Source organism: Oncorhynchus gorbuscha, linkage group LG09 (assembly GCF_021184085.1).
Source record: "Oncorhynchus gorbuscha isolate QuinsamMale2020 ecotype Even-year linkage group LG09, OgorEven_v1.0, whole genome shotgun sequence".
NCBI lineage: Eukaryota > Metazoa > Chordata > Actinopteri > Salmoniformes > Salmonidae > Oncorhynchus > Oncorhynchus gorbuscha.
This window is the reverse complement of record NC_060181.1, coordinates 66451679-66472329: the sequence shown is the minus strand read 5'-3', so window position 1 is coordinate 66472329 and position 20651 is coordinate 66451679. Positions and strand designations below refer to the sequence as shown.

General features: G+C 51.8%; 1 protein-coding gene across 1 annotated transcript in view; it reads right to left on the bottom strand.

The window, feature by feature from the left end:
- Positions 1-20651, bottom strand: part of LOC124043970 (DNA-binding protein SATB2-like) — an 85710-nt gene that overhangs the window by 48613 nt on the left and 16446 nt on the right. The window contains 1 exon segment of the mRNA XM_046363164.1: positions 334-558. Within this exon segment, the coding sequence (XP_046219120.1) occupies positions 334-558 (225 nt within the window).

Genomic DNA, 20651 nt, shown 5'->3' with positions numbered 1-20651 from the left:
GGCTTATTATACAGTCCTATAAAATACTGCAATGGGCCTTGTGAACTCTAGCGTGCATGCCGATGTGGAGTTTAACTAGGGCCAGGAGTGTGTCCAAAACCCTTGTTCTGGTCCTAGTTACCAGAGGGCAAGGGCCACAGAGAGAGAGTAAGGCAAAGACAAAGAGAGACTAACTATCAAGGCTGTGAGTGTGGCTGTATCCCGATTCTCCACACTTGCTCACTCCCCATTATAGATTTAAAAAGCATTGGATTGGTGTAAAACATTGGATGTAAGGTAGTTTCGATCAATGTGTACAAGTGCATACGGTGGGTGTGTTTTGGAGCATCCTACCTCCCAGAGGTCTGTGTGGGTGGCCGTTGTGACGTAGGAGGCGTGGCCCAGTGGGGCTCCCATTAAGCTCCAAACGCCCCATCTTCCCTGGCGGGGGTCCACTGAAGTCCGGGCTGCTCCCCCGCCGTTCCCGCTCAGGACTGTCCTGCATGCGGGGGCTCTCCCCGCCACCACGCTCCATCCCCCTCCAACCACCAGGGGGGGCTACTGCCAGAGGGTATGGGCCTAGATGGGCACAGACATCAGAGGGTAAGAGCCTAGAGGGGCACAGACAGCAGAGCGTACAGGCCTAGATGGGCACAGACAGCAGAGGGTAAGGACCTAGATGGGCACAGACATCAGAGGGTAAGGGCCTAGAGGGGCACAGACAGCAGAGGGTAAGGGCCTAGAGGGGCACAGACAGCAGAGGGTAAGGGCCTAGAGGGGCACAGACAGGAACAGCAGAGGGTAAGGGCCTAGAGGGGAACAGACAGCAGAGGGTAAGGGCCTAGAGGGGCACAGACACGACAGCAGAGGGTAAGGGCCTAGAGGGGCACAGACAGCAGAGGGTAAGGGCCTAGAGGGGCACAGACAGCAGAGCGTACAGGCCTAGACGGGTACAGACATCAGAGGGTAAGGGCCTAGACGGGCACAGACAGCAGAGCGTACGGGCCTAGATGGGCACAGACAGCAGAGGGTAAGGGCCTAGATAGGCACAGACAGCAGAGCGTACAGGCCTAGACGGGCGGAGACAGCAAGGCGTACAGGCCTAGACGGGCAGAGACAGCAAGGCGTACAGGCCTAGACGGGCAGAGACAGCAAGGTGTACAGGCCTAGATGGGCACAGACAGCAGAGCGTACAGGCCTAGACGGGCAGAGACAGCAAGGCGTACAGGCCTAGACGGGCACAGACATCAGAGGGTAAGAGCCTAGAGGGGTACAGACATCAGAGGGTAAGAGCCTAGATGGGCACAGACAGCAGAGGGTAAGGGCCTAGAGGGGCACAGACATCAGAGGGTAAGAGCCTAGAGGGGCACAGACATCAGAGGGTAAGGGCCTAGATGGGCACAGACATCAGAGGGTAAGCGCCTAGAGGGGCACAGACATCAGAGGGTAAGGGCCTAGAGGGGCACAGACAGCGACAGCAGAGGGTAAGGGCCTAGAGGGGCACAGACATCAGAGGGTAAGGGCCTAGAGGGGCACAGACATCAGAGGGTAAGGGCCTAGAGGGGCACAGACATCAGAGGGTAAGGGCCTAGAGGGGCACAGACAGCGACAGCAGAGGGTAAGGGCCTAGAGGGGCACAGACAGGGACAGCAGAGGGTAAGGGCCTAGAGGGGCACAGACAGGGACAGCAGAGGGTAAGGGCCTAGAGGGGCACAGACAGGGACAGCAGAGGGTAAGGGCCTAGAGGGGCACAGACAGGGACAGCAGAGGGTAAGGGCCTAGAGGGGCACAGACAGGGACAGCAGAGGGTAAGGGCCTAGAGGGGCACAGACAGGGACAGCAGAGGGTAAGGGCCTAGAGGGGCACAGACAGGGACAGCAGAGGGTAAGGGCCTAGAGGGGCACAGACAGGGACAGCAGAGGGTAAGGGCCTAGAGGGGCACAGACAGCGACAGCAGAGGGTAAGGGCCTAGAGGGGCACAGACAGGGACAGCAGAGGGTAAGGGCCTAGTGGGGCACAGACAGGGACAGCAGAGGGTAAGGGCCTAGAGGGGCACAGACAGGGACAGCAGAGGGTAAGGGCCTAGAGGGGCACAGACAGGGACAGCAGAGGGTAAGGGCCTAGAGGGGCACAGACAGGGACAGCAGAGGGTAAGGGCCTAGTGGGGCACAGACAGGGACAGCAGAGGGTAAGGGCCTAGAGGGGCACAGACAGGGACAGCAGAGGGTAAGGGCCTAGAGGGGCACAGACAGGGACAGCAGAGGGTAAGGGCCTAGACGGGCACAGACAGGGACAGCAGAGGGTAAGGGCCTAGAGGGGACAATGAAGAAAGTTAAGCAAAACGCAAAAAGATCAGTCCAAAAAACTACCAAAATTATATATGAAATACAATCACTAAGTTTTCACTTATACATACATACTGTAAAGAATATCCCTCCCCCACACACCACGCAGACTTCCTCAGAGACAGAACAGGTAGCCAAACATGTGGCTACTATCCTATCCCTGAAACCCTGAAACCCCAGGCTTGTTTTTAAGGAGCCTGGTAGCTTATCTACATTATCAACAAACAGTCAGGCTCAACAGAGACAGAGAGTGAGATAGCGAGAGAGAGAGGTTCTGCACCAGCATGTGTGGGGAATGTAAACTGGGCTGTGTGGGTGAAGGTGGAGGGGATTGGGTGGAGGAAGGTCTACTCTAACAGTAAAGGATTCCAACTCTGACCCCACTCTAGCCCTGGCACTCGCAGTCAGTCAGGAGTGACGTTTTTGTCTGGTGTGTCCCAGAGAGAGACAGAAGAAGATGTGTATAAGAAGATACGGTATACATATACCGTGTGTGTGTGTGTGTGTGTGTGTGTGTGTGTGTGTGTGTGTGTGTGTGTGTGTGTGTGTGTGTGTGTGTGTGTGTGTGTGTGTGTGTGTGTGTGTGTGTGTGTGTGTGTGTGTGTGTGTGTGTGTGTGTGTGTGTGTGTGTGTGTGTGTGTGTGTGTGTGTGTGTGTGTGTGTGTGTGTGTGTGTGTGTGTTGTGTGTGTGTGTGTGTGTGTGTCGCTGGATGCATCAGTGTGGGGCAGTGTCCTGGGATCAGTATAATTGGTCTGCCAAAGCGCTCATATTGGGATTGTCCATAAGAGAGGCTGCTAGGCAATAGAGGACACCTGCCAATTATCAAAGAGCAGAGAGAACACACACACACACACACAACACAAGCCAAATGGACCGGTCATATTTGCAGACTAGTCTTTGGACACTGCCAGCCAACGATGTGCGTGAACTATGTCTGAGTGAGGGAGAGAGTGTAGGGGGACAGAGAGAGAACAGAAAAAGAGAAGAGAAAAGAGTGAGAATTGGAAAGGGGTACACACTGAAGAGAGATGGTAAGAAGGTATATTCTTTTATAGCACCTTTTATTTAGCAGCCTACGTTACAAGAAATGTGGGCGGCGGGTAGCCTAGCGGTGGGGCAGGAACCCCCCATGGGTTCCAACCCATGAGCCTGACTTCATAAAAAATCGGTCGATGTGTCCTTGAGCAAGGTAAACCTAATAGCTCCTGTAAGTTACTGGATAACAGCGTCAATGTTAAACAAAGAGAAAAGTAGTAGGGGAAGAAAATAAAAATATGATTATTTTGGGAGCAAGAGGGATGACCAAGAAAAAAATTAATGTGAAGAAAGAGAGGGATGATCTCCATCCTCTTCTCAACCACAGCCCCCACCCTCCTGATCATTTTTACAGACCTAGTCTCTCTCTCCCTGCAAACAATGTCATGAGTCCCCACAAAGACATCGTTTTCACATTGTGGTCTCTCTCCCTCTCTTCTCCTTTTCCCTCTCCCTCTCCCTCCTCTCCCTCTCCCTCTCCCTCTTCTCCCTCTCCCTCCTCTCCCTCTCCATCTTCTCCCTCTCCCTCTTCTCTTCTCTTCTCCCTCTCCCTCCTTCTTCTCTTCTCCCTCCCCCTCTTCTCCCTCTCCCTATCCCTCTCCCTCTTCTCTTCTCCCTCTTCTCCCTCCCCCTCTTCTCCCTCTCCCTCTCCCTCTCCTTCTCCCTCTCCCTCTTCTCTTTTCTTCTCTTCTCCCTCTCCCTCTTCTCCCTCCCCCTCTTCTCCCTCTCCCTATCCCTCCCTCTCTCCCTCTCCCTCTCCCTCTCCTTCTCCCTCTTCTCTTCTCTTTTCTTCTCTTCTCCCTCTCCCTCATCTCCCTCTCCCTCTCCCTCTCCCTCTCCTCCCTCCCTCTCCCTCCCTCTCCCTCTCCCTCTCCCTCCTCTCCCTCTCCCTCTCTTCTTCTCTCTCCCTCTCCCTCTCTCTTCTCTTCTCCCTCTCCCTCTTCCTCTCCCTCTTCTCTTCTCCCTCTCCCTCTTCTATTCTCCCTCTCCCTCTCCTTCTCCCTCTCCCTCTTCTATTCTCCCTCCCTCTCCCTCTCCTCTCTTCTCCTCTCCCTCTTCTATTCTCCCTCTCCCTCTTCTCTTCTCTTCTCCCTCTCCCTCTTCTATTCTCCCTCTCCCTCTCCTCTTCTCCCTCCCTCTCCTTCCCTCTCTCTTCTTCTCCTCTCCCTCCCTCTATTCTCTCCCTCCCTCTTCCCTCTCCTCTCCCTCTCCTCTCCCCTCCCTCTTCTCCCTCTCCCTCTTCTCCCTCTCTCTCCCTCTTCTCTTCTCCCTCTCCTCTCTCTTCTCCTCTCCTTCTCCCTCTCCTCTCCCTCTTCTCTTCTCTCCCTCTCCCTCTCCCTTCTCCCTCTCCCCCTCTTCTCCCTCTCCCTCTCTCCTCTTCTCCCTCTCCCCTCCTTCTCCTTCTCTTCTCCCTCTTCTTCTCTCTTCTTCCCTCTCCCTCTTCTCTTCTCCTCTCCCCTCTTCCTCTTCTCCCTCTCCCTCTTCCTTCTCCCTCTCCTCTCCCTCTTCTCCCTCTCCCTCTTCCTATTCTCCCTCCCTCCCTCTCCCTCTTCTCTCCTCTCTCTCTCCTTCTCCCTCTTCTCTTCTCCCTCTCCCTCTCTCCTCTCCCTCTCCCTCCCCCCTCCCTCTCCTCCCTCTTCCTCTCCCTCTCCCTCTCCCTCTCCCTCTCCTTCTTCTCCCTCTCCTCCCTCTCTCCCTCTTCTCTCTCCTCTCCTCTCCTCTCCCTCTCCCTCTCCTCTTCTCCTCTCCCTCTTCTATTCTCCCTTTCTCCCTCTTCCCTCTCCCTCTCCTCCTCTATTCTCCCTCTCCTTCTCTCCCTCTCCCTCTCTCCTCTCTCCCTCTCTCCTCTCTCTCCCTCTCCCTCTTCTCTCCCTCTCCCTCTTCTCTCCCTCTCCCTCTTCTCCTCTCCCTTCTATTCTCCCTCCCTCTCCTCTCCCTCTTCTCCTTCTCCCTCTCCCTCTTCTCCCTCTCCCTCTCTCCTCTCCCTCTCCCCTCTCTTCTATTCTCCCTCTCCCTTCTCCCTCTCCCTCTCCCTCTCCCTCTTTATTCTCCCTCTCCCTCTCCCTCTCCTCTCCCTCTCCCTCTCCTCTCCTCTCCTCTCCCTCTCCTCTCTTCTCCCTCTCTCCCTCTCCCTCTCCCTCTTCTCTTCTCCTCTCCCTCTTCTCTTCTCTCTCCTCTCCCTCTTCCTTCTCCTCTCCCTCTTCCTCTCCCTCTCCCCTCCCTCTTCCTCTCCTCTCCCCTCTCCCTCTCTCCCTCTCCCTCTCTATTCTCCCTCTCCCTCTCCCTATTCTCCCTCTCCCTCTTCTCCCTCTCCCTCTCCCTCTCCTCTTCTCTTCTCCTTCTCCCTCTCCTCCCTCTCCTCTCCTCTTCTCTTCTCCCTCTCCCTCTTCTCTTCTCCCTCTCCCTCTCCTCTCTCCCTCTCCCCCTCTCCTTCTCCCTCTCCCTCTCTATCTCCCTCTTCCTCTCCCTCTCCCTCTCCCTCTCCTTCTCCTTCTCCCTCTCCCTCTTCTCCCTCTCTCCCTCTCCCTCTTCTCCCTCTCCCTCTCCCTCTTCTCTTCTCCCTCTCCTCTTCTTCTCTCCCTCTCCCTCTCCCTCTCCTCTCCCTCTCCCTCTCCTCTCTCCTCTTCTTCTCCTCTCCTCTTCTATTCTCCCTCTCCCTCTCTTCTCCCTCTCCCTCTCCCTCTTCTCCCTCTCCCTCTCCCTCTCTTCCCTCTTCTATTCTCCCTCTCCCTCTTCCCTCTCCCTCTTCTATTCTCCCTCTCCCTCTCCTTCTCCCTCTCCCTCTCCTTCTCCCTCTTCCCTTCTCCTTCTCCCTCCCTCTATCTTCTCCCTCTCCCTCTCTTCTCTCTCTTTCTCCCTCTCCCTCTTCTATTCTCCCTCTCCCTCTCCCTCTCCTTCTCCCTCTCCCTCTCCCTCTCTCTATTCTCCCTCTCCTCTCCCTCTTATCCTCTCCCTTCTCTTCCCTCTCCCTCTATTCTCCTCTCTCTCCTCTCCCTCTTCTATTCTCCCTCTCCCTCTCCCTCTCCCTTTCTCTTCCTTCTCCCTCTCCCTCTTCTCTCCCTCTCCCTCTCCCTCTCCTCTCTCCCTCTTCTCCTCTCCTCTCCCTCTCCTCTCTTCTCCCTCTTCTCTCTCTATCTCCTCTCCTTCTCTCCCTCCCTCTCTCTTCTCCCTCTCCCTCTCCCTCTTCTCTTCTCCCTCTCCCTCTTCTCTTCTCCTTCTCCCTCTTCTCTTCTCCCTCTCCCTCTTCTATTCTCCCTCTCCCTCTCCCTCTCTTCTCCCTCTCCCTCTTCTATTCTCCCTCTCCCTCTTCTTCTCCCTCTCTCTTCTCTCTCCCTCTCCCTCTTCCTTTCTCTCCCTCTTCCTATTCTCCTCTCCCTCTCCCTCTTCTCTCCCTCTCCCTCTCTCCTCTCCCTCTCCCTCTCCCTCTCCCTCTTCTCTTCTCCTCTCCCTCTTCTATTCTCCCTCTCCTCCCTCTCCCTCTCCCTCTTCCTCTCCTCTCTCCCTCTTCCTCTTCTCTCCCTCCCTCTTCTCTTCTCCCTCTCCCTCTTCTATTCTCCCTCTCTCCCTCTCCTCTTCTCTTCTCCTCTCCCTCTCCCTCTTCTCTCCCTCTCCCTCTTCTCCCTCTCCCTCTTCTCTCCCTCTCCTCTCTCTTCTTCTCTCTCCCTTCTATTCTCCCTCTCCCTCTCCCTCTTCTCCCTCTCCCTCTTCTCCCTCTCCCTCTTCTCCTATCTCTCCCTCTTCTCTTCTCCTCTCCCTCTCCCTCTTCTCTTCTCTTCTCCTTCTCCTCTCCCTCCCTCTTCTCTTCTCCCTCTCCCTCTTCTCTTCTCCTCTCCTCTCCCCTTCTCTTCTCCCTCTCCCTCTTCTTATTCTCCTCTCCCTCTCCTCTTCTTCTCCTCCCTCTCCCTCTTCTCTCTTCTCCTCCCTCTCCCTCTTCTCTCTCCTCTCCCTCTCCCTCTTCTCCTCTCCCTCTCCCTCTCTCTCTCTTCTCCCCTCCCTCTCCTCTCCCTCTCCCTCTTCTCTTCTCCCTCTCCCTCTCCTCTTCTCCTCTCCTCCCTCTCCTCTCTTCTCCCTCTCCCTCTCCCTCTCCCTCTCTCCCTCTCCCTCTCCCTCTCCCTCTCCCTCTCCTCTCCTCTCTCCTTCTCCCCTCTTCTCCCTCTCCCTCTCTCCTCCCTCTCCCTCTTCTCCCTCTCCCTCTCCCTCTCCCTCTTATCTTCTCCTTTTCCCTCTCCTCTTCTCTTCTCCTTCTCCTCTCCCTCTTCTTCTCCCTCTCCTCTCTCCCTCTCCCTCTCTCTCCTCTCCCTCTTCTCTCTCCTTCTCCCTCTCCCTCTCTTCTCTTCTCCCTCTCCCTCTTCTATTCTCCCTCTCCTCTCCCTCTCCCTCTCCTCTTCTCCTTCTCCTCTCCCTCTTCTCCCTCTCCTCTCCCTCTCTCTTCTATTCTCCCTCTCTCTCTTCTCTTCTCTTCTCCCTCCCTCTCCTCTCCTCTCCTCTCCCTCTCCCTCTTTCTTCTCCCTTCTCCCTCTCTCCTCTCCTTCTCCCTCTTCTCTTCTCCCTCTCCTCTCCCCTCTCTCCCTCTCCCTCTCCCTCTTCTCTTCTCCCTCTCCTCTTCTATTCTCCCTCTCCCTCTTCTCTTCTCCCTCTCCCTCTTCTATTCTCCCTCTCCCTCTCCCTCTCCCTCTTCTCTTCTCTTCTCCTTCTCCCTCTTCTCTTCTCCCTCTCCCTCTTCTATTCTTCTCCTCTCTCTTCTCTTCTCCTCTCCCTCTTCTATTCTCCTCTCCCTCTCTATTCTCCCTCTCTCTCTTCTCTTCTTTCTCCCTCTCCTCTTCTCTTCTCCCTCTCTCCCTCTTCTATTCTCCCTCTCCTCTTATTCTCCCTCTTCCCTTCTCCCTCTCCCTCTCCTCTCCCTCTCCTCCCTTCTCCCTCTTCTATTCTCCCCCCTCTCCCTCTTCTATTCTCCTCTCCCTTTCTCCCTCTCCCTCTCCCTCTCCTCTCCCTCTCCCTCTCCCTCTCTCTCCTCTCCCTCTCCTCTCCCTCCCTCTCCCTCTTCTATTCTCCCTCTCCCTCTCCCTCTCCCTCTTCTCCCTCTCTCCTCTTCTCTTCTCCCTCTCCCTCTCCCTCTTCTATTCTCCCTCTCTCCTATTCTCCCTCTCCCTCTTCTCTTCTCCCTCTCCCTCTCCTCTCCCTCTCCCTCTTCTCCCTCTCCCTCTCCCTCTCCCTCTCCCTCTCCCTCTTCTCTTCTCCCTCTCCTATTCTCCCTCTCCCTCTTCTATTCTCCCTCTCTCTCTTCTCTCCCTCTCCCTCTTCTATTCTCTTCTCCTATTCTCTCCCTCTTCTATTCTCCTCTCCTCCCTCTCCTCTCCCTCTTCTATTCTCCCTCTCCCTCTCCCTCTCCCTCTCTCCCTCTCCCTCTCCCTCTCTCCTCTTCTCCCTCTCCCTTCTCTCTTCTCCCTCTCTCTCTTCTCCTCTTCTCCCTCTCCCTCTCCCTCTTCTCTTCTCCCTCTCCTCTCCCTCTCCCTCTTCTCTTCCCCTCTCTCCCTCTCCCTCTCCTATTCTCCCTCTCCTCTTTCTCTTCTCTTATTCTCTCTCCCTCTTCTATCTCTCCCTCTCCCTCTCCCTCTCCCTCTCCCTCTCTTCTCCTCTCCCTCTCCCTCTCTCCTCTTCTCCCTCTCCCTCTTCTATTCTCCCTCTCCCTCTTCTATTCTCCCTCTCCCTCTCCCTCTCCTCTCCCTCTCCCTCTCCCTCTCCTCTCTCCCTCTTTTCCTCTCCCTCTTCTCTTCTCCCTCCCTCTCCCTATTCTCCCTCTCCCTCTCCTTCTCTTCTCCCTCTCCCTCTCCTCTTCTCCCTCTCCCTCTTCTCCCCCCTCTCCCTCTTCCTCTCTCCCTCTCCTCTTCTCCCTCTCCTCTCCCTCTTCTCCCTCTCCTATTCCCTCTCCCTCTTCTATTCTCCCTCTCCCTCTTCTCCCTTCTCCTTCTCCTCTCCCTCTTCTCTTCTCCCTCTTTTCTCCCTCTCCCTCTTCTCTTCTCCCTCTCCCTCTTCTATTCTCCCTCTCCTCTCCCTCTCCCTCTTCTCTTCTCCTCTCCCTCTCTCCTCTCCCTCCCTCTCTTCTCTCCTCTCCCTCTCCCCTCTCCCTCTCCCTCTTCTATTCTCCCTCTCCCTCTCTCCTATTCTCCCTCTCCTCTCCCTCTCCCTCTTCTCCTCTCTTCTCCCTCTCCCTCCCTCCCCTTCTCTTCTCCCTCTCCCTCTCCCTCTCCCTCTTCTTCTCTTCTCCCTCTCCTATTCTCTATTCTCTCCCTCTTCCCTCTTCCCTCTTCTCCCTCTCCCTCTCTCCCTCTCCCTCTCCCTCTCCCTCTTCTCTTCTCTTCTCCCTCTCCCTCTTCTCTTCTCCTTTTCCCTCTCCCTCTTCTCTTCTGCCTCTCCCTCTTCTCTTCTCCCTCTCCCTCTCCCTCTCCCTCTTCTCCCTCTCCCTCTCCCTCTCCCTCTTCTCTTCTCCCTCTCTCTATTCTCCCTCTCTCTCTCTCCTCTCCTCTTCTCCCTCTCCCTCTCCCTCTCTCTCCCCTCTCTCCTCTCCCTCTCCCTCTCCCCTCCCTTCTATTCCCTCCCTCTCCTCTCCCTCCCTCTTCTCTCTCTCTTCTCCCTCTCCCTCTTTCTCTCCTCTCCCTCTCCCTCTCCCTCTATTCTCCTCTCTCCCTCTCCCCTCTCTATTCTCCCTCTCCCTCTCCCTCTCCCTCTTCTCCCTCTCCCTCCCTTCTCTTCTGCCTCTCCCTCTTCTATTCTCCCTCTCCCTCTCCCCTCTCCCTCTTCTCCTCTCCCTCTCCTCTATTCTCTCCCTCTCTCTCTCTCCCTCTTTCTCCCTCTCCCCTCTTCTCTCCCTCTCCCTCTCCCTCTCCCTCTCCCTCTCCTTCTCCTCTCCTCTCTCTCCTCTCCTCTCCCTCCTATTCTCCCTCTCCCCTCTCCCTCTCCCTCTTCTCCCTCTCCTCTCTCTATTCTCCCTCTCCCTCTCCTCTTCTCCCTCCCCTATTCTCCCTCTCCCCTTCTATTCCCTCTCCCTCTCCCTCTTCTCCCTCTCCCTCCCTCTTCTCCCTCTCTCTATTCTCCTCTCTCTTCTATTCTCCCTCTCCCTCTTCTCTCTCTCCTCTTCTCCCTCTCCCTCTTCTCCCTCTCCCTCTCCTCTTCTCTTCTCTCCCTCTCCCTCTCCCTCTCCTCTCTCCCTCTCCCTCTCTATTCTCCCTCTCCCTCTCTTCTCTTCTCCTCTCCCTCTCCCTCTCTCTCCTCTCCTCTTCTATTCTCCCTCTCCCTCTCCCTCTTCTCTTCTCTTCTCCCTCTCCCTCTCCTCTTCTTCTCCCTCTCCCTCTCCTCTCCCTCTTCTATTCTCCCTCTCTTCTCCCTCTCCCTCTTCTCCCTCTCCTCTCTCCTTCTCTTCCCTCTCCTATTCTCCTCTTCTCTTCCCTCTCCCTCTCCCTCTCTCCTATTCTCCCTCTCCCTCTCCCTCTCTCCTCTCCCTCTCCTCCCTCTCCCTCTCCCTCTCCCCTCCCTCTCCCTCTCTCTCTCCCTCTCTATTCCCTCTCCCTCTCTTCCCCTCTCCCTCTCTCCCTCTTCTCCCTCTCCCTCCCTCTTCCTCTCCCTCTCCCTCTCCCTCTCCCTCTTCTCTCCCTCTCCCTCTTCTCTTCTCCCTCTCCCTCTCCCTCTCCCTCCCTCCCTCTTCTCCCTCTCCTCTCCTCTCCCTCTCCCTCTCCCTCTTCCTCTCCCTCTCCCCTCTCCCTCTCCCTCTCCCTCTCCCTCCTCTCTCTCCCTCTCCCTCTCCCCTCTTCTCCCTCTTCCCTCTCCCTCTCCCTCTCCCTCTCCTTTCTCCCTCCCTCTCCCTCTCCCTCTCCCTCTCTTCTCCTCTCTCCCTCTCCCTCTCCCTCTCCCTCTCCCTCTCCTCTCCCTCCCTCTCCCTCTCCCTCTCCCTCCCCTCCCTCCCTCTCTCCTCTCCCTCTCCCTCTTCTCCCTCTCCCTCTCCCTCCTCTTCTCTCCTCTCCCTCTCCCTCTCCCTCTCTTCTCTTCTCCTCTTTCCTCTCCTCTCTCTCTCTCCCTCTCCCTCTCTCCTCTCCCTCTCCTCTCCCTCCCTCTCCCTCTCCTCTCCCTCCCTCTCCCTCCCTCTCCTCTCCTCTTCTCTTCTCCTCTCTCCTCTCTCTTCTCCTCTCTCCTCTCCTCCTCTCTCTCTCCTCTCCCTCCCTCTCCCTCTCCCTTCCCTCTCCCTCTCTCCCTCTTCTATTCTCTCTTCTCCCCTCTCCCTCTTCTCTCCTTCTCTTCTCTTCTCCCTCTCCCTCTCCCTTCCCTCCCTCTCTCCCTCTCCCTCTCCCTCTCCCTCTCCCTCTCCCTCTCCCTCTCCCTCTCCCTCTCTCTCCCTCTCCCTCTCCCTCTCTCCTCTCCCTCTCCCTCTCCCTCTTATCCTCTCCCTCTCCCTCTCCCCTTATCCTCTCCCTCTCCCTCTCCCTCTCCCTCTCCCTCTCCCTCTCCCTCTCCCTCTTCTCTTCTCCCTCTTCTCTTCTCCCTCTCCGGCTCCCGCATGGGGCAACGCCTCTCATTTCTCCACTACAGAGGAGAAAAACACCACCGACCACGGAACCCAAAGAAAACTGCCCACATACACCTCCAATCTGAGAGGAATTACGAGCTTGGGTGAAATGTCTAAATGAATAATACATTAAACACATTAGCCTTGGCGTGATTAAGAAGAAAATTTGCGTGGGCCCAAAAAAAGCAAGTGGCTGAATTCCCTGGTGTTTAATAAGATCGGCATGAAGAAATACGAAGGACCTTTGAATGGAAAGAAATGTGCTCCAGTGCTAGTACAGTAGTTTCTCTCTCTCTCTCTCTCTCTCTCTCTCTCTCTCTCTCTCTCTCTCTCTCTCTCTCTCTCTCTCTCTCTCTCTCTCTCTCTCTCTCTCTCTCTCTCTCAGAATTCACATGCTAACAAACTGGCAGCTCTGTTCAAGAACAATAGAATAGCCACATATAAATGGTATTGCTATAATACACCGTCTAATGTAAACTGCTTCAGGAACAGCTATTCAACTCTCTCCTCCAATATAAACTGCATGGAGGGAAATTGGCTCCCAACCTCCTGTAAACTAGATGATTATTTACTAGCCACCAGAGAGAATATCATTTGAACAAGAAAGGACAAAAGGATCTACAAGGAGAGTAATAGGCTAACCCCAGTCACAGTAGGAGCATTAATCTAGTCCCTGTACTTTTATCTTCTGCATAACCTCTAATCATTGTATGCTGAAAGGGCCACATGCCTCACTCACCCTGTACTCAGCTCCCCTCACCTCTCTCTCAGTACATTTGCGACAAACCTCTCCCCTCCAACAAGTCCCAACCTGACCCTCAGGAGCCGACGATCCCAATCACCCCCCCACTGCCGCCTGCCGGCATCTCAGCGCCCTTCTTTCCTTCAGAACCTCCTCCACCATAGTCACAAATATTTGAGGAGATAAAAAAACCATTTCACATATTCTCGTGCCCACATACTGGGTGGCAACCTTAGAGGTGGTGTCAACCTCAAACACATCTACACACGAAACCTGTTTTAATGTGACCCAGCGACGTCAACTTGTACTGATGAGGCCGATGCAGCCCAGGAGACGTTGCTTTGCCTCTCCAATGTCCTGACCATTAACCTGTCTCAAGACTAGACAGACCGTACCCACATACAGAAGCAGCCTCACTTTACCGTATGAATATCTACAACAAACCCTTCTCTTTTCCTTCAAACTCAGTGATCCGGTGCAACATTCCTTTTTCTGAATTATGGATAGTGTAAGAATGTGGAGTATATTAAATATTAAACCCGGTGCCAGACAATGCCTGTGGACCGTACAGAGAACAGAGCACAGCCGCCCATGTCTCATAGTGTCATTGTTTTCCTCCTTCACAGGACAACATGGGGTTTCACCTTCAATGGGGAGGGGGGGGGTCTGTGTGTGTGTGTGTGTGTGTGTGTGTGTGTGTGTGTGTGTGTGTGTGTGTGTGTGTGTGTGTGTGTGTGTGTGTGTGTGTGTGTGTGTGTGTGTGTGTGTGTGTGTGTGTGTGTGTGTGTGTGTGTGTGTGTGTGTGTGTGTGTGTGTGTGTGTGTGTAGGTGAATTCTTAGCCAAACAGTGTCCTAGCCTTACAGTGGAAAATATGAGTGTGTAGACAAAGTCGTGCACGCAGGCACACACACACACGCACACACACACACACACACAAGGAGTTGTGTGACAGTTTAGAAGCACTTCCACATTGTACATGTGTGGGGGGAAAGTAAATAGCTGTTCTTATAACAGGTCGATATATCAATGGATTTCATGACCAATAAACTGATCTATTTAGCAGATCAGATATAATTGTTCAATAATAACTAGACCTCATCCAGTTCACCCGAAATCATACAGGTTCTGGGAGAGGAGAGAGGCAGTTAATGCTGAGTCGATAAGATGTTAAATATCTGTCCTATAGGGAAGGACACACTGTTATGCCTTGTGGTAATAGAGAGCAGACAGGGAGGCATTTTTGAATCCCTGAGCAGCTATTTAGACAAACACTCCTTGAAATTCACTACTTTGATTATCTTGGACACTTGAGGTTTCATCTGCAAAATAGGCTACTCCTAAATTCCACATTCTCATACAGACAAAACAAATACACACGCACAGACGTAAGATCGCAAAGGAAAAATACAGACACACCCGTACTGATTGGAAAATACTGCATAGCAATAAACACACCTGTAAACAATACGTGAAATACACACACACGTACACAAACACACACACACACATACACACACACACGTACACACACACACACACACACACACACACACACACACACACACACACACACACACACACACACACACACACACACACACACACACACACACACACACACACACACACACACACACACACACACACACACACACACACACACACACACACACACACACGTACACAAAAACATGTGTAATTCTAAACCCGCCACATACTGGACAGAGCAGAGTCTTCATGATTCCATCATCATTTGGAATACTGCTACCATCAGCCAACTCATAATATCTATTATAATAGTCCCAATGACAGGGTGGAACTGTGTGTAAAAGGGAGTAAAAGGAGACTGTCTCTCCCTCTCTTCTCTCTTCCACCTCCTCTCTTTTCCTCTCTGTCTCTCCCTCTCTTCTCTCTTCCACCTCCTCTCTTTTCCTCTCTGTCTCTCCCTCTCTTCTCTCTTCCACCTCCTCTCTTTTCCTCTCTGTCTCTCCCTCTCTTCTCTCTTCCACCTCCTCTCTTTTCCTCTCTGTCTCTCCCTCTCTTCTCTCTTCCACCTCCTCTCTTTTCCTCTCTGTCTCTCCCTCTCTTCTCTCTTCCACCTCCTCTCTTTTCCTCTCTGTCTCTCCCTCTCTTCTCTCTTCCACCTCCTCTCTTTTCCTCTCTGTCTCTCCCTCTCTTCTCTCTTCCACCTCCTCTCTTTTCCTCTCTGTCTCTCCCTCTCTTCTCTCTTCCACCTCCTCTCTTTTCCTCTCTGTCTCTCCCTCTCTTCTCTCTTCCACCTCCTCTCTTTTCCTCTCTGTCTCTCCCTCTCTTCTCTCTTCCACCTCCTCTCTTTTCCTCTCTGTCTCTCCCTCTCTTCTCTCTTCCACCTCCTCTCTTTTCCTCTCTGTCTCTCCCTCTCTTCTCTCTTCCACCTCCTCTCTTTTCCTCTCTGTCTCTCCCTCTCTTCTCTCTTCCACCTCCTCTCTTTTCCTCTCTCTCTGTCTCTCCCTCTCTTCTCTCTTCCACCTCCTCTCTTTTCCTCTCTGTCTCTCCCTCTCTTCTCTCTTCCACCTCCTCTCTTTTCCTCTCTGTCTCTCCCTCTCTTCTCTCTTCCACCTCCTCTCTTTTCCTCTCTGTCTCTCCCTCTCTTCTCTCTTCCACCTCCTCTCTTTTCCTCTCTGTCTCTCCCTCTCTTCTCTCTTCCACCTCCTCTCTTTTCCTCTCTGTCTCTCCCTCTCTTCTCTCTTCCACCTCCTCTCTTTTCCTCTCTGTCTCTCCCTCTCTTCTCTCTTCCACCTCCTCTCTTTTCCTCTCTGTCTCTCCCTCTCTTCTCTCTTCCACCTCCTCTCTTTTCCTCTCTGTCTCTCCCTCTCTTCTCTCTTCCACCTCCTCTCTTTTCCTCTCTGTCTCTCCCTCTCTTCTCTCTTCCACCTCCTCTCTTTTCCTCATGGTCCTGCCTGACTTAAACACATCCAGTTGCACGTATTTTGACGTTGTGGCTATTGTAATCGGCTCTAAGGAAAACAAGTGGGCTCAGACATTGTCACATCACATGTAAATATGAATTTTGTAAATATGTTTTTTTTCTCTCTTAGAATTGTGTACAACACTCACGCCCATGAAGACTTTTTTCATGTAAATCGATTTTATTCTGAATCTAATATGGCCAACATAATTACACTCAAACACCTTTTCCTGCATATAAATTGTTGTGGTTCATTTAGTATTGTGTTACTGGGTCTTTAAAAGGGTTGCATGTGGCTCTTGGTATAACTAGGGCTTTGAGTGGCACTACCATGCCTCTTGTGTTTGAATAGCTGATGTCAACTAGCTCTTCAATGTGTGTTCATGTGTTTCACAACACAAGCACATGGTAGCATAACCACATTACAGGAAAACTAAATCTAGCAATTGAATCACTTTTGCAGTAAAATATTTGTTCACAATCATCCCTTTCATAAATGGGAGACATTAGAGATGTGAAAACAACATGGTTGTGTTTTGTTCTACTTCGGGTCAGGGTAAAAAAAAAGCTTTGGCCGCGAGCCTAAGGGGTAAGAGAGCTAGAATTAGGGCAGACAGGAAGACACACAAAGAAAAAAGTAGAGTAGAGGAGAAACATTGTAACTAAGAACACAGACACATATAAATGAAAACAAAACAACAGTTATAAAACACAAAGTAAATGAAACAACAGACTAAACACAAAGTAAATGAAATAACAGATAAAACACAAAGTAAATGAAACAACAGATAAAACACAAAGTAAATGAAACAACAGACAACACATAAGCCATGGAGATGCAGAGGAAGAAAAGCAGAGAAAGGCTCAAACTCCAGAGAGACAAACTTACAGTAGCTCTTTGCCGCCATGCCTATAGCCCCCTGCAGTAAACCACAACGCCTGTACCACTCTAGCCTATCTATTCACGGTGTGATAGACTGTATTCATGAAAGGCTCCACCACAGACAAGCAAAGCAGAAAGGGAGAAGGGCTTATGACACATTATTAGTCACATTATATTACCAGGAACGATTAGATTAATCACATTACTGAACGTACACTCAGCAAAGCTCTGTTCTCCAATAAGCACCTGGGGCATGTCCAAAATGGCACCATATTCCAAATATAGTGCACTACTTTTGATGAGATCTTTATGGGCCCTACTCAAAAGTAGTGCACTACATATGGAATAGGGTGACATTTGGGATGCAAGCCCTGTGTTACAGCAGGGCTATCAAACGGTTGGCTAATACTGCTCTCTATGACAGAGATAAAAGATGGGTAGAGGGATATTAAAATCAGTCTCTCTCTCTGTATGTTTGTGTGTGTGTGTGTGTGTGTGTGTGTGTGTGTGTGTGTGTGTGTGTGTGTGTGTGTGTGTGTGTGTGTGTGTGTGTGTGTGTGTGTGTGTGTGTGTGTGTGTGTGTGTGTGTGTGTGTGTGTGTGTGTGTGTGTGTGTGTGTGTGTGTGTGTGTGTGTGTGTGTGTGTACTGGGGAGGAGGGATTGTCAGAATGCTTCTCATCACTGGCAGGGCTCTATGCTGCCATTTTCATACAAGAAGCACATGTGCTCCTAAGTTTAAGAAATAGGAGCACATGAATACATTTAGGAGCACAATAAAAAATATTCAAAGTATTAATGACAAGAATTGCCAGGAATAACTAAATACAGGTTTAAGGAGCACCAGAAAAATGTATTTTTTAGATGGAGATGTAGCCTACATTGGGCCTATATGAATCCTAGCTACTTTTGAAGCTCATCTCCTGAAGAAGCTCATCCCTTTTCCTTTCTTTCTGTTACACTAAATGCTGTCTGAGGGCACTGGTGCTCCCAAATTAACATCCCAGGTAACACAGCAAAATATTTAGGAGAATATTTGACCAAAATGGTAGCACTGGAGAGTCTGGCCCCTAACTGTGTATTAATATGATAGCTCCTCCTCACAAGCACCAAACTTATGGCCTGACATGAACCTATACTGACACTGTAGCAGCACCACCACAAAAACAACAATAAACACAATGTGATATATATATATATATATATATATATATATATATATATATATATATATATATATATATATATATATATATATATATATATATATATATATACAGTGCCTGACTTGGACTGAAATAGGTACTGTATATAAACACAACATGTAAAGTGTTGGTCCCATGTTTCCTGAGCTGAAATAAAAGATCCCCAAATTTTTCAATAAGCACAAGAAGCTTATTTCTCTTTAATTTTGTGCACAAATTGGTTTACATCCCTGTTAGTGAACATTTCTCCTTTGGCAAGATAATCCATCCACCTGACAGGTGTGACATATCAAGAAGATGATTAAACAGCATGATCATCACACAGGTGCGGCCACTCTAAAATGTGCAGTTTTGTCACACAACACAATGCCACAGATGTCTGAAGCTTTGAGGGAGCGTGCAATTGGCATGCTGACTACAGGAATGTCCACCAGAGCTGTTGCCGGAGAATTTAATGTTAATTTCTCTACCATAAGCCACCTGGGTCATTTTAGAGACTTTGGCAGTATGTCTAACGGGCCTCACAACCACAGATCACATGTAACCATGGCAGCCCAGGACCTCCACATCTGGCTTCTTCCCCTGCGGGATCGTCTGAGACCAGCCACCCGGACAGCTGATGAAACTGAGGAGTATTTCTGTCTGTAATAAAACCCTTTTGTGGGGGGAAAACTAATTCTGATTGGCTGGGCCTGGTTCCCCAATGGGTGGGCCTGGATTCCAAGTGGGTGGGCCTATGCCCTCCCAGGCCCATCGATGGCTGCGCTCCTGCCCAGTCATGAGAAATCCATAGATTAGGGCCTAATGAATTTATTTCAATTGACTGAAGAGTTAGAGAGAAGGGGAGAGAGAGGGGAAGAGTTGGAGAGAAGGGGAGAGAGGGGAAAAGTTGGAGAGAAGGGAAGAGAGGGGAAGAGTTGGAGAGAGGGGAAGAGTTGGAGAGAGGGAAGAGTCAGACAGAAGGGGAGAGAGAGGAAGAGTTGGAGAGAAGAGGAGAGAGGGGAAGAGTTGGAGAGAGGGAAGAGTCAGACAGAAGGGGAGAGAGGGGAAGAGTTGGAGATAAGAGGAGAGATGGGAAGAGTTGGAGAGAAGGGAAGAGAGGGGAAAAGTTGGAGAGAAGGGAAGAGAGGGGAAAAGTTGGAGAGAGGGGAAGAGTTGGAGAGAGGGAAGAGTCAGACAGAAGGGGAGAGAGGGGAAGAGTTGGAGAGAAGAGGAGAGAGGGGAAGAGTTGGAGAGAGGGAAGAGTCAGACAGAAGGGGAGAGAGGGGAAGAGTTGGAGAGAAGAGGAGAGAGGGGAAGAGTTGGAGAGAGGGAAGAGTCAGACAGAAGGGGAGAGAGGGGAAGAGTTGGAGAGAAGAGGAGAGAGGGGAAGAGTTGGAGAGAGGGAAGAGTCAGACAGAAGAGGAGAGAGGGGAAGAGTCAGAGAAAAGGGGAGAGAGGGGAAGAGTTAGACAGAAGAGGAGAGAGGGGAAAAGTTGGAGAGAAGGGAAGAGAGGGGAAGAGTTAGAGAGAAAGGGAGAGAGGGGAAGAGTTGGAGAGAAAGGAAGAGAGGGGAAAAGTTGGAGAGAAGGGAAGAGAGGGGAAGAGTTAGAGAGAAAGGGAGAGAGGGGAAGAGTTGGAGAGAAAGGAAGAGAGGGGAAAAGTTGGAGAGAAGAGGAGAGAGGGGAAGAGTTAGAGAGAAAGGAAGAGAGGGGAAGAGTTAGAGAGAAAGGAAGAGAGGGGAAGAGTTGGAGAGAAGGAAGAGAGGGGAAGAGTTGGAGAGAAGAGGAGAGAGGGGAAGAGTTAGAGAGAAAGGAAGTGAGGGGAAGAGTTAGAGAGAAAGGAAGAGAGGGGAAGAGTTGGAGAGAAGAGGAGAGAGGGGAAGAGTTGGAGAGAAGAGGAGAGAGGGAAGAGTCAGACAGAAGGGGAGAGGGGAAGAGTCAGAGAAAAGGGGAGAGAGGGGAAGAGTTAGACAGAAGAGGAGAGAGGAGAAGAGTTGGAGAGAAAGGAAGAGAGGGGAAAAGTTGGAGAGAAGGGAAGAGAGGGGAAGAGTTAGAGAGAAAGGGAGAGAGGGGAAGAGTTGGAGAGAAAGGAAGAGAGGGGAAAAGTTGGAGAGAAGGGAAGAGAGGGGAAGAGTTAGAGAGAAAGGGAGAGAGGGGAAGAGTTGGAGAGAAAGGAAGAGAGGGGAAAAGTTGGAGAAAAGGGGAGAGAGGGGAAAAGTTGGAGAAAAGGGGAGAGAGGGGAAGAGTTAGACAGAAGAGGAGAGAGGGGAAGAGTTGGAGAGAAAGGGAGAGAGGGGAAGAGTTGGAGAGAAAGGTTGAGAGTTGAAAAGAGAGGGGGAGAGTTGGAGGCAGGGGGAGAGAGGGGGAGAGTTAGACAGAAGAGGAGAGAGGGGAAGAGTTAGACAGAAGAGGGGAGAGGGGAAGAGTTGGAGAGAAAGGGAGAGAGGGGAAGAGTTGGAGAGAAAGGTTGAGAGTTGAAAAGAGAGGGGAGAGTTGGAGGCAGGGGGAGAGAGGGGGAGAGTTGGAGAAAAGGGGAGAAAGAGGGGAAGAGTTAGGTAGAAGAGGAGAGATGGGAAGAGTCGGAGAAAAGGGTAGAGAGAGGGGAAGAGTTAGACAGAAGAGGAGAGAGGGGAAGGGTTGGAGAGAAAGGGAGAGAGGGGAGGAGTTGGAGAGAAAGGTTGAGAGTTGAAAAGAGAGGGGGAGAGTTGGAGGCAGGGGGAGAAAGGGGGAGAGTTGGAAAGAGAGGGGGGAGAGAGGGCGAGAGCCCTTCTGGCAAACATGTTTAGCTCTCTCATAAACATCTCATTTGATAATAAAAGATAAAGAGTTAACAGCAGGACTTTATAACCCCACCCCTTGTGCGCACCCACACACACGTAAACAGGCACACACACATATGCGCGAATGCATCTACACACAAACACACAAACTGCAGCCAGCACACACACACAACACAGGCTGGCTGCTTTGACACTTCCAAG